Below are 13,975 nucleotides of genomic sequence, written 5' to 3'. Positions count from 1 at the left end.
TTAGATACATCCCACATAAAGGGTTCCAATCCCAGTCTAGGGTCGGATAACTTAGGAGGGGTTGCGGCAACTTCCACCAGTCCTCAAAGATAATAATCCCGGTGCTGGTCTCCAGCTGCTGATAGACAGCCTTCATTCAGCCCCGTAATATAAGAAACACATGCTAGCTCTCTCGCACCTCTAGAATATCGGCTTATAAAAGTAGCTGAATCCAGGCCAAGTGCGTTTTACAAGCACCTGGGCCTTTCTTACGACGCGAGGGTCGGGGAGAAAAATCTGTTTACTGTATTAAGGCTCTTACCACTTCCACGAAGAGGACGCACACATCAAAGTTGGGATTCTTTTTGACGTTTTTTATAACGCATGACTGGATCATTTCATCGCCACACTCTACAACGAGACTGGGGGATGTCACGCTGGCCAGCTGGTAGCTCTTAAGGTTTCTCAGACCCCATGCCAGAACCTGCCGACAGAGTGGTCGAAATCTCATGTTTAAAAGGTTTATGTAATAATGGCTATCAGCTCATCATCATAACCACCGGGAGAGTGAGGGGAAAAAACTGTTAAATGTCTCATAGAAAGTAACAAGCCCATGTAATAAGAGCACAATGGGATCAATGTTTCGGGCCCTGTAATGAAACTCAAGACACATACATATAGACATAGTTATAGACACTGATACCTTTACCACATGTATCCATCACAGAGATGAATTACTGGGGAGGTCATGTGCAAAAAGGGGCAAAAACACAAGACAGTGGTCTACAGAGATGAAAAATTGGGCCCATGCTCTGCCAAGTACCAACGTGACCTGTGTTTATTTCCTTGTTTTTTGCAATACAAACTGAACTTCCTAATGACAAAATTTGAGTACAAAAAGTTGAGTAAGTAAAAATTCTTAGAGGTTTTGTTTTTACAGCATTCTTTATGACAATGCTTTTATTTATCTACATCTTAATGTTTTGCTTTTCAATTTTTTTTTTAAAGAGGACCTATTAAGACCTCACACATTGATCAACACAACACATTGTAGGGTTTTCTACAAAGATTGAGGGGCACTTAAAATTTCCTTTTTAGTCCCAACAGTTACTGAGATATCAGCCCTGCTCTTAAACCATTGTTATCCTCTTCGCTGTCAGAGAGGTGGGGTTGTTATGTTAATCTTCTCTAACACTGTCCATTCAACGGAAGACAGTGTCAAAGAAGCTGTACAGTGTGATCTCTGTATTCTCATCTATTATACTATCTATCACTGATTGGACAGTGTTAGAGCATAACCCTTCTCATCCACTTCAGCACCTCCTCTTTGACAGTGGAAAGGACTTTAATGGTCAGATACTGGAACTGATATCTCAGCAACTGTGGGAGCTAGAAACAAACTCCTCCTGAGTCTGTGTAGCTGCCCCTGCAGTATGGCACGTTTAAATGTATGGTACTCCATGTATTATCACCACATGTGTGAGGAGGTGAAAGGTATTAGTTTTTTAAAATTAAAATAATCTTTTTTTTTTCACCAAAAGATCACATGTGACTCTTATGTGTTTTTTAATTTTAATATTATAATAGTAAAGACATTCAGAAATATCTTTTTGACCATGTACACTTACTTCTATGGCGGTTCTCTGTAGAACAGGTTTTATACCCTGAGGAATCATATACACATTGGCGCTCCTCTGAGGAGGCGGGTAGGGCAGATCTGAGCTTGTTTCTGCTGTCTAGGGAGGAAAAACACAGACGTAAAGTGATCAATTTAACACGTTTTTAAAACAGGCTACAACCAGAGGCCTCCTCCTGGTATAAATCACACCAAGCCATGCTGTATTATAAACCATGAAGATCTTGGCTACTCACTATCACTCTTCATTGGGACAACAAGTAGCCTTTTATTTAGTAGTGAGATATGATTATTTTTAAAGAAACACAGTCAAGTTTTAGCATTTTAGGGACACAATAAAGCAAGATCCATTAATAAAATTAGCTTAGCATAATAATTACTAGAAATATTACAATGTATAAGATCTTTGAAATAGTTGATAATGAGGAATTACTGGAAACTTTAATTAAAACATAATGTACCTGATTCTGTTTTTAGGATTTGTTTACCAATTTATCTTCTGACTTACAGTGGGTATGGAATGTTTTCAGGCACCTTTCAATTTTTCACTTTTTGTTTCATTGCAGCCAATTGGTAAGATACAAAAATTTTTTTTTGCTCATGAATAAATACTCTTCACCCCGTCTTGATAGAAAAAAAACTGAAATGTAAATATTTTTGCTAATTTATTAATAAAGAAAAATGTAAATATCACATGGTCATAAGTATTTAGGCCCTTTGCTGTGAAATATTTGCATATTTCACATCACATGCTGTCCAGTTCCTTCTGATCCACCTTGATCAGTTGGAATCCAACTGTGTTTAATTAAACAAATTGAACTTTATTAGGAAAGACACACATGGTCTATATAAAACCGCACAGCTCACAGTGCCTGTCAGAGCACAGGAGAATCATGAGGTCTAAGGAACTGCCCCAGGAGCTCTGAGACAGAATTGTGGCAAGACACAGATCTGGCCAAGGTTACAAAAGCATTTTGGCAGTACTCAAGGTTCATAAGAGCACAGTGGCCTCCATAATCCTTAAATGGAAGAAGTTTGAATGAACACGCTTACTTGACCTGGCCGTCCAGCCAAACTAAGCAATCATAGCAGAAGAGTCATGGTGAGAGAGCTGAAGAAGTATCAAGATCACTGTGGCTGAGCTCCAGTGATGCAGCAGGGATATGGAAGAAAGTTCCACGAAGTACCATGTGATATTTCAGTTTAATAAAATAGCAAAAATATCTTCATTTCTGTTTTTTTCTGTCAAGATGAGGGCAGAGTGAACATTAATAAGCATTTTTTTGATCTTACCAATTGGCTGCAATGAAACAAAGAGTGAAAAATTAAAGGGGTCTAAATAATTTCCATACCCAATACATTTCCATAGTATTGGTACTGATGTACGATGTCTATAGATGACACTACTATATGGGCAGTGGATGCCTACCAAGAACAGTGTAGTCAATATTCATCAAGATCATCTCCAGACCCAAGCAAGGTCATACATTTCTTGAAACTCTACCCTCCTCCTCGTGAAACACTTATAAAGAGGAATAACATGGTGACCACGTATGAAGAAGATAAGACCATGTAGTAGACAAAATGAGCTTCTGGATTTTGGAATCATTACTTATCCTCCACAGAAATGAGCATATGAGTAATGAACATGACCCTTTCCTCTTATCAGACAGGAGGACCCATCTCAAACTGAAATGTTACTTTTTTAGCCTTCATGGTAGGTCCACCAACAACAAGGCAAGATGGGGACCGACTAGGCTGCAACGTCATCTACCACGTAAAACATGTCAACAAGTCCAAAATTACAAATTGAGATGAGGAACAACCATTACATGTTACGGCTCTTTGAATGTTGACTGGGTCATTGCCTCTGGGTCATTGCCTCTGACATCTAGAAGATTACGCCGAACCCTGGGGATTTCAAACTAAGGTTACCAGATCACTCCATTTTCAGTCATGAACCATTAGTGGCTTAACTAAGGTTTCGTAGCAACACACAAGCTCGGTCCAAGCATTTTGCCCAAAATATTATAATGAGATTCATAACTTGAGCATCAAGTAGAGGAGAAATGTAAGAGGAGCACAAGAGGATTTGATTAAAGGGGAAAGTATAAAGAAAACTATAGAATACCCAGTCTAGAAGCTTCTCCGTGAAGAATCGGGGAACAAGTAGCTGAAACATTTCCAAGCAGGAAAGGAAACAGATGAGAAGAAAGAAGAGAAAAGGAAACATACCATTATTACTACTGTACACATCACCCCATTACTACAACCCCTTGCATCATGTCTATGTATCGTTATGAAGGAAATGGGGTGGATCACAAATCCACATAAGGCCAAGGTGGCCAAGTCTCGGCGATGTGTAAATGAAAAAAGGTTGGATTCAGCATATTTTGTTCAACAGAAAAAATGTAATGGCCAAATATTTTATGGTCAAGCCAGGGCAATGAGCGATTGCTGGGGTCATGGAGGACAACACCAAGTTATGGAGATGTACAGAAGACGTCCTAGTGATGACCTTCTCTAACAGGAGTTCAAAGAAGAAGAAGCTGGATTTCTAATGTTTACTCTCTACTCCGTATTAACATGGCCAAGCTGGATCCACAGATGGAGCAGAAGTGGACTTGTGGCAGACTGAGACAATAATGAAGGCAACAATGGATATATTTGGTTTCAGGATCTGGTGGAAACCTTGTGTCTTTGGAGCTCGCTGCTCATGACACCATCGTTTTCATATAAAAGATGATCCAACCAAGAGTCCAATTGGCAAGTACTCAGAATATGAATTTTCCAAAAATTTTGACAACAGTTGGAGTTCACGGTCCTGTAATCCCAATTCTGCTGCTCTAGTGTTAGATCACTAGCTTCATGTCTTACTCCAGCCCCAGCTGTCTCAGGGTCTGTAGAATTTGATATTAAGTGGTGTGTCCTTCGGGTTGACAAAGAGGTCTAGATACTCATAAGTGGTTCAAGGGCTCAAGCTACTTCAGAGCAGTCAACTGCAAGGCACTAACCATAGAATCCTTCTTTCCACATTGACGTGAGGGTCTCATGGGGAGGCCATGCAGCTACATCATCATGCATAGAGCTGTTATCGTGGTGCCACATGCAACAAGGTGTGTCAAGCCAAGTCCATGATAGATTAGGAAGCTACACAATGCACCCACCCAGAATGCCTATTTCTCTTTGGGCACACACATGGTTGTAGAAATATGGGATATATACAAATATGGGGGAGATCTTCATGTGGGTCTTGTTGGGGGTTGCTTTATCTTGATATCCTGATCCTATTTTAAATGCTCGGACAAGCAAGTTCTGTTGTATATTCTATGACAACCCAATTTTACGGCAGGGAATGCATTTTCATTTTCATCCTTTAATACTGATAGAGGCAATATACTGCCCCCTAGTGGAGGCAAAAGAGAAGCAAAATCTTTAGAAGTATGTGTGCGAGTGATCAGGGACAATGGTGGCTCATTCTATAGAGAAGATATGTCATATTGTACGGACACTGCTATGTGCAACTCCACTACAACAGGGAGGAGAAGGGTCAGTAGAATATTTATTCCCTATCAATATCTGATGTCATCCTTAAGGGGAGAAGCGGGGGTAGTAATCTTACCTCTCCAAGAACCCCAGAAATTTCTCCCTGTAGAAAAACAAGATTCACAATAATGGATCTCAACAAAACTGCAACATTATAAACCTAAAAACCAATACAATGATCCCTCCAAACAGTATATCTAATGTAACAACAATGCTGGGACTATGCCTAAACCAGATATATATAACCTCTAAATCCCAACCTTACAATAGGTAACCTGTCAATAATTTCAATAGATACCATAATCATAATAAGTCATATATGTTATTAAGTATTGACACCAAATGGCATAAAACATCTAAAAACATACAAGAAGTATAGACAGTGTGACATGACAATGCACAATGGAAAATGTGTATCATCATATCAGAGTCACTGGACAAATATAACAATTAATGTAGATGGACACTGATTAATAAATACCAAAAGAATTCATTATATCAATAAGGCCGATCACTCAAACAATGGCCGATGTCCTGTACATCACAACAGCTATCATTGGTAAGACTAAAAATGCCATGTCCAAGAATACCAAGCACCGGCCATGGTGCATAGTCATCAATTGTCACACTGTCCAGCACCCCAACGCACGTTTCGGCACCCGGCATCATCAGGGGTTACTGGTAACGAATTCTTTTTGCACTTTATTTTTAGTATTTATTAATCAGTGTCCATCTACATTATTATTACATTTGTCTACTGACTTTTTAATAGGGCATTTGTATGATGATACATTGAGGCTTATATACTAAGGGTCCGCGGATCGCATTTCCCCCAGGGTTACCGAGGATTGCGGCGATGGGACAGGTGTTTAGAAGGGGTTTTTGGCGCACGCGATTGGATTTTGGCGCAGCGGCGCCAGCTGATCCGACTGATTCGGACTGAGCACAGGATTTCACTTTAAATTTGTGTTGCAAGATCATGCACTTACATACACCGGGAGGAAGATGGTGAACTCCAGTGGACCTGAGCGGGGAGGCGACACATTCAGGAAATCGGGCGCACGGTCTTATTGAATCGAATCACAATGCATTGTTGTCGGACAATGCACTTTCGGGAACTCCGAGGAACCGGGTAAGTAAATGTGCCCCATTGGGGCAAATTTACTTACCCGGTCCATTCGCGTTCCAGCGGCGGCTTCTCCGCTCTGGATTCGGGTCCGGCCGGGATTTAATAAGGTAGTTCTTCCGCCGTCCACCAGGTGGCGCTGCTGCGCTGAAAGTAAACTCATCGCGCCGGAATGCACCGAGCTGGACCAGGTGAAGGTAAGCGGTCCTTATGCGACACATTTTCGGTTTTTAAATGCGGCGGTTTTTCCGAATACGTCGGGTTTTCGTTCGGCCACGCCCCCCGATTTCCGTCGCGCGCATGCCAGCGCCGATGCGCCACAATCCGATCGCGTGCGCCAAAATCCCGGGGCAATTTAAGTACAAGCGGCGCAAAACGGAAATATTCGGGTAACACGTCGGGAAAACGCGAATCGGGCCCTTAATAAATGACCCCCATTGTGTTTACTTATAGACTGACTTTTTCCATTGTCATGTCACACTGTCTATACTTCTTGTATGTTTTTAGATGTTTTTATGCCATTTGGTGCCAATACTTCATAACATTTATGACTTATTATGATTATGGTATCTATTGAAACTGCAGCATTGTTCAGTGTAAAAAATTGGATCAGATTTTAGGTTTAGGAAATCTCATCCACACAGCAGAATAATCTGTACAGATAACAGGTGGAAAGTTCTCTGCTGTACAAATGATAGAAAAATGGGCAAATTCCTGCAGTGAGTTATACAACCTATGGCCAATAAAATGATCCTTATAGGTTACTGTGTAACAAACGTACTAATGCTGCCTTCTAATGCGATCGTGACAACACATTTATCTACAATAATGTATACAGTAACCCATCTTACCTCAAGTCCGGGGAGATGATGTAGAGCCGGCTAAGGGTAGGAAAATAAGAAAAATTACTAAGAGATTTCTCCTTAGAGTCCAGAAAGTGGCCCCCATAAAACCAACCACATTGTCATCCAAAGTAGACCATATCCATAAAATCCACCACCCAAATTCTCATCCGAAAAAGACAAGCCATATAGTTATCCCTAGGAGCCAAGACACAGTCTCATTGAATTAAGACTAAATTCTCATCTATACAAGATCAACTATCTTGATGTGATCCTCAGAAGACCAACCATGTTCTCATCCAAAGAGAACCAGCCATATCCCCATCCACAGGAGAACCAGTCATACCCCCATCCACCAGCAACATGCTCGTCCTTAGAAGACCAAACATATTCTCATCCAAAGAGAACCAACCGAATCCCCATCCACAGGAGAACCAGTCATACCCCCATCCACCAGCAACATGCTCGTCCTTAGAAGACCAAACATATTCTCATCCAAAGAGAACCAACCGAATCCCCATCCACAGGAGAACCAGTCATACCCCCATCCACCAGCAACATGCTCATCCATAGAAGACCAAACATGTTCTCATCCAAAGAGAACCAGCACCATGCTCATCCTTACAAGACCATAAATATTCTCATCTAGAAAAACATTATCAACTCTGACATCCATAATAGAGCAGCCATATCGTCATTCCAAACAGAACAGCCGTATTCTTATCGCCAGAGGATGACCTACATTCTGATCTACAGAAAACTAGACATTTTCTTCTTCACAGATCAAAAACATCTCAGAAAAAACCACCCATATTCTCGTCCGCAAAAGACCAACTTCAACCTTATCCATTAACACTCGCCATTCCCTTAAGTATTTTATAAAGACATATAGTGAAGATCTTGATCGACTTTACAAAAATCTCAGGCTTAAAATTGAATTTCATGATAGAGCATATAAAAGTGTATGTCGCAGGAAAACTTTCCACTTCGTTGACAACTCTGCTGCACCAAACACACGTCAAGTTCTTATGACTTCATGATGATGTAAGAGGCCATGCCTTTCATCAACAGTCATACTCAGTATTGCTCTAGACTGCAGGATGTTGTTTTTATATATAAAATATGTATTTTCATATAATTTCCAATAATGTTCTATTTTCTATGTCTCTGTTCTCCGACCCTACATTTTCCTTGCTGTATTTTGCAGCCAGTAGACTAGTAAAAAACAGCCAATGTCAATATGCTTTAATAACCAGCTGGCAAGAAGGGTCCAGACACTGGGCAACCTCTCCGTCTCTTAGGATTTCAAAAGTGTGAACCTACAGCAAAGCAATATGTTCAGATCTGGACAAGTGGGATCTCAAACAGGCTTCTGCTTCCCTGCCGTGATAATATCAAATTGTATTCTGAGAAATATTGAGTAATTTGATGGATGGTGTTAACTTCTGATCTCCAGTTTCCAAACATTAGAGTCCCGTGACCACAATGGGATCCTGACTTTATGATTGGTGAATAGATCGGATTTGACATATTTACCTTTTCTCTTTGGATGAGCTCAAAGGCAGCTAGTAACTCTCCGGTGTTCTTCTCTCCCATCATAATTGGATACCAGGACAACCTTGGCGAACGATCCAGACTCGGTTTACAAATACAACGTCCCATGTATTCATCGGCACCCTACAAAGAAGGACAGTAGGAGATCACATTATCTATTCTAAGTGCTACAAAACCTTTGGTACCTGCCTCTCCTAGATGAATACATGTCTTTTATTGAGCAAATTGTGCAGGCAGAGCTGTGGACCCTAACTGTTGTTGGGCCATTCCCTGGGGCAGTGGTGGCGAACCTATGGCACGGGTACCAATGGTGACACTCTGATCCCTTACTGCAGGCACCCAGGCTGTCTCCTCAACACAGAGTTTGCCAGACTCAAGGCCTCCTCCTACAGTCTCAGGCAACCCAAGATGTATCGAGCTAAGTGTGTCCCTGTCCTTGCCCATCCTTGACACATTGGCTGTGCCATTACAAAGTGAACCTATGAATCAAACAGGACAACTTAGCTTTGTGGGACACCACCATACTGAATACCAAATGCTAACATAATGGTCACTCACGTAGGTGTCATGATCATAAATTTCCACCACAATACTTGGAGGGACTTCAGCCACAATAGCAGGATCTCCAAATATTTCAATTTCATGAAAGATGAGGGTCTGGTCCCAGGTTGGATTTAAAGTGCTCTTTACAACAACGGTCTTCTGACTTTGATGCAGGAAAGATACAATGGCATATGGGTCTGTAAAGATAAGCCAAAACAGTGATGTTAATTGCTGGAAGGTCACACTTCATAATTTACATATTAGCTCATCAATATATATATGGTAGTCGACATTATAGTTCTATGAGGTCCTGGTGGGCCCTAGTGACCACTCCTAATAAAATGAGCCATATGTGATCACCTCATCCATGTATAATCTATGCAGATCCATCCATATTCATATTCTTAAAAAATAATCCTAATATAATTTTATTTTTAACAAAACATTTTAAAACAAAAAAGGATATTTTTCAAAAAATTTTGCAAATATGATTTGAAATGGAATTTGTTTTGGAAATAGAGTTGAGTGGATCCGAACTGCCAAGTTCAGGTCTGTGCCAAATGAAGGTCCCCCAGACTTGACTCCGAACCATATTAGAACTTTGGCTCCAGCTCAACACAATCGCCAGTAATGCCCACAATTGGTGCTGAAACCGATCCTGGGCATTAACTGTTTAAATGCCTCCATCAAAGTTCTTGGTGTCATTTAAATTGAACAATATTGCATTTTGGGGAGAATCAGCACCACCCAATGACTTTGAAGGCAGCATATAAACAGTCAATGCTGTTACTGTGGTTACTGTCCAGGTTTGGGTGAACTGGACCCGAAACCGAACTACTATGGGTCCTCTCATCACTAATTGGAGACCAACTTTACCTATTCTCTTCAGCCCACCAGTAACGGAAGGTGCTAATCAGGGCTATTCCATGTGGTTTCCATGGCTTTCATAGAAATCAGTGGTAGCTATAGACATGGCGTAACATAATCCCTGGACCTCATCCATGGGGGATACGAATATTTCCGTAACTCAAGCCAGCAGTCTTGACATTTTGCGTTAATACTCATATACCACATACATCAAGAGGAAAGACAATCAATTAAAAATTATAGAGCTCCTTTTTAATAAAGTAAAAGTAAATTTTGGTCAACGTTTTTTTCCCCAGCTCCAAAAGTAAGCAGTGACCACAGTCATGTAGAACGGGTGAACAGAGAAATTTTTCCTAAGGGTCCAGATATTTAGATGAAGGACGTCCTGGTGCTTTGTAATCGATGGTTCGTCAACGAAATTACTGTATGGAAAGAACTAATTTATCCTCCTCAAGAAACTTTAAGAAGGGCAAGACTTGTTAACACAACTGGACATAACAAGGTGGAGTATTGGGGAATATATATCATCCAAATCATGGAATTCTGTGACACTGCCTGAGATTTATGGTCACATATCTTGGGGAGTTTAGTGATAATTCAAGTAGAATTAAAAAAAAAAAAAAAACCTTTTGGCAATCCATAAAGAGAGGCCTTTCCCTCGGTGAGTAAATTGTATTTAGCGAGTGTTGCCGCCCGGACGGCTGGTGACAGTATATTATTCCTCATGAATGGGTCACACGTATGTACCACATGTTTACACAGTGATCACAATTCTACATTGTAGCATTTAATGGATGTTGTCGTTGGCTTCTTCCAACTCCACAAACTTCAAGTCCGGCCAATCACGCGGGATGAGATCACTGCTCGGGGCCGGAGGATTATAACAGCACAACCATTGTCGAGCTCTCAGGAAATAATTATCAGTCTTACAGTAGAGGCATTTACCATAATAATTGTGCTGGATGCATTGTATAATTGAGAACTCCCCAAGAGAAGCCGGAGAGACCCTCCAAGCTCTAAGGAGAATTTTAGGGAGGTCCTAGCAGTTTTTGAGGAACATCAGAGAATGATAGGACTAAATTATTTCCAATATAAAAACTTAAAGAACTCTGAAAAATATGTATTTTGTATTTTAGTGATAAAAGTACTGGCCCTTTAAGACCAGAGGAAATCTCCCAACATTCTGGGGGACTTCCTATTCTGAAATGGGAGAGTCCACTATGAGAGGGGGAAATTCTTCATGTTTGTTTTTCTTTCTCATGATGGACACTGGATGTTGTTTTGTTGCATTTTTTTGCCTCATTTTTTTTTCCACCAATTTGCTTTTCACTGATTTGCATACATGTAAATCACATATAGAAAATTACCCCGCATCGTAATGAGATCTTAAAAAAAGAGAAAACTGCTGAACTGTATTCACTGGCTGATTTCTAAATCAGATACCAGGATTACATAATGGCTTAACCACATGGAGGACCGCACAAACCACACAGCTACGGCCGATGATTAGACACTATCCCCTCACACAGTAATAGTGCGAATAGACTGTGCAGCCATGATGGGATGTTGTTGTAAGGTATTGTGAGTGTGTCCTTCTTTTGTCCCTCAAGTGTCAGCGTGTCCCTGTCCCCCAAGTGTTAGCTTGTCCCTGTCCTGTGTCCCTGTCCTGTCCCCAAGTGTCAGCGTGTCCCTGTCCTGTCCCCAAGTGTCAGCGTGTCCCTGTCCTGTCCCCCAAGTGTTAGCGTGTCCCTGTCCTGTCCCCCAAGTGTCAGCGTGTCCCTGTCCTGTCCCCCAAGTGTCAGCGTGTCCCTGTCCTGTCCCCCCAAGTGTCAGCGTGTCCCTTTCCCCACAAGTGTCGGCGTGTCCCTGTCCTGTCCCCCAAGTGTCAGCGTGTCCCTGTCCTGTCCCCCAAGTGTCAGCGTGTCCCTGCCCTGTCCCCCAAGTGTCAGTGTGTCCCTGTCCTGTCCCCCAAGTGTCAGCGTGTCCCTGTCCTGTCCCCCCAAGTGTCAGCGTGTCCCTGTCCCCACAAGTGTCGGCGTGTCCCTGTCCCCACAAGTGTCGGCGTTTCCCTGTCCTGTCCCCCAAGTGTCAGTGTGTCCCTGTCCTGTCCCCCAAGTGTCAGCGTGTCCCTGTCCTGTCCCCCAAGTGTCAGCTTGTCCCTGTCCTGTCCCCCAAGTGTCAGCGTTTCCCTTTCCTTTTCCCCCAAGTGTCAGCGTGTCCCTGTCCTGTCCCCCAAGTGTCAGCGTGTCCCTGTCCTGTCCCCCAAGTGTCAGCGTGTCCCTGTCCTGTCCCCCAAGTGTCAGCGTGTCCCTGTCCTGTCCCCCAAGTGTCAGCGTGTCCCTGTCCTGTCCCCCAAGTGTCAGCGTGTCCCTGTCTTGCACCCCTAGTGTCAGCGTGCCCTGTCCTGTCCCCCAAGTGTCAGCGTTTCCCTTTCCTTTTCCCCCAAGTGTCAGCGTGTCCCTGTCCTGCCCCCCAAGTGTCAGCGTGCCCTGTCCTGTCCCCCAAGTGTCGGCGTGTCCCTGTCCTGTCCCCCAAGTGTCAGTGTGTCCCTGTCCCGTCTCCCAAAGTGTCAGCGTGTCCCTGTCCCATCCCCCAAGTGTCAGCGTGTCCCTGTCCTGTCCCCCAAGTGTCAGCTTGTCCCTGTCCTGTCCCCCAAGTGTCAGCGTTTCCCTTTCCTTTTCCCCCAAGTGTCAGCGTGTCCCTGTCCTGTCCCCCAAGTGTCAGCGTGTCCCTGTCCTGTCCCCCAAGTGTCAGCGTGTCCCTGTCCTGTCCCCCAAGTGTCAGCTTGTCCCTGTCCTGTCCCCCAAGTGTCAGCGTGTCCCTGTCCTGTCCCCCAAGTGTCAGCGTGTCCCTGTCCTGTCCCCCCAAGTGTCAGCGTGCCTTGTCCTCCAAAGCATCAGCGTTTCCCTGTCATGTCCCCCCAAGTATCAGCGTGTCCCTCTCCTATCACTCAGTGTTCTAGGTCTGACCCCTCCGCCATGTTCTGCTCCAGAGCTGGGGCCAGATTTAATGTACGGCCGATCACACATCATGTAAGTGGCTGTTGACAGGCGAGCCGCTAATACTCCAGCAGGTGCCTTGCAGCGTTGCCCGCGCCCGGTAATGTCATGTGTTTACTGTATGCTCTGCACAGACAGAGCACTAACTCTCGGGGTCTCCTGAGACGGCGCCTCATGCCCAGGCTATTAATTTCCACTAATAAAACCAGGGATTTCTTCTCGGGAGCTTGTGATTTGTGGAGTCTGCAGCCGCAACCACAACCCTTAAGTCTATTAGACATCTTATACAAGAACGAGCTGCGATAAGCTCCGGACCGCGTGAAAACGTGCGCCCCAACAACTCTCCCAGCCCCCTGCGTCTCACCCACACTATATATATCACCTACAAGACATTTTTATGTCACGGAGGAGTGTAGTGGTAGGATGCAGACTTTTTAATTCCACTATAAATTCTGGAAATTTTGGTCTGGGTCCGAGAAAACATACCTGGCTTTTAACACTCAGGATGAATTTTCCAGGGGACATGAATTGCCTTAATTTAGTGTTTGGTACCGAAAATAAATAATAAAAGCCCTTTTTTTTTACGGCTGCTCCAGAGTCAGGTGTTTTCCTTTCCAGCGGTTTCAATCAATTCTTTCATTTACAATAAACATGATATGAAGGGAGCCCTGTGAGCGGCCTGGGGCATGTGTGTGGAGAAGGAGGAAGGGGGGAGACAGAGATGGAAACACTGAGGGGTCTGGAAATGACCATATGCCCAAACTGAAAAGTTTCCCCAACTTTCATCTTCAGTTCAGAAGAGACATCAAAATGAGTTTCCCCCTCCATGAACGCTGAGAGCCGGGAACCCATCGGAGAGGAATGATCAAACACAAAGAGTGGA

The 13,975-nt window shown here is 43.2% G+C and overlaps 1 protein-coding gene across 7 annotated transcripts in view; it reads right to left on the bottom strand.

The window, feature by feature from the left end:
* The window catches only part of DYSF (dysferlin), a 173,496-nt gene that overhangs the window by 50,673 nt on the left and 108,848 nt on the right, over nucleotides 1-13,975 (bottom strand). For 6 of the 7 annotated variants that reach the window (XM_072126385.1, XM_072126387.1, XM_072126390.1 and 3 more), the window contains 7 exons: nucleotides 9,242-9,423; nucleotides 8,666-8,806; nucleotides 7,139-7,168; nucleotides 5,238-5,264; nucleotides 3,747-3,788; nucleotides 1,608-1,715; nucleotides 302-463 (listed from right to left, as the gene is read on the bottom strand). In XM_072126385.1, the coding sequence (XP_071982486.1) occupies nucleotides 302-463; nucleotides 1,608-1,715; nucleotides 3,747-3,788; nucleotides 5,238-5,264; nucleotides 7,139-7,168; nucleotides 8,666-8,806; nucleotides 9,242-9,423 (692 nt within the window). The remainder of the gene's footprint in view (nucleotides 1-301; nucleotides 464-1,607; nucleotides 1,716-3,746; nucleotides 3,789-5,237; nucleotides 5,265-7,138; nucleotides 7,169-8,665; nucleotides 8,807-9,241; nucleotides 9,424-13,975) is intronic. The other variant, XM_072126388.1, reaches the window with a different exon arrangement.

This window comes from Engystomops pustulosus, chromosome 1 (assembly GCF_040894005.1).
Source record: "Engystomops pustulosus chromosome 1, aEngPut4.maternal, whole genome shotgun sequence".
Taxonomy (NCBI): domain Eukaryota; kingdom Metazoa; phylum Chordata; class Amphibia; order Anura; family Leptodactylidae; genus Engystomops; species Engystomops pustulosus.
Note: the sequence above shows the minus strand (reverse complement) of the source record. Positions and strands in the feature narration are given on the sequence as shown.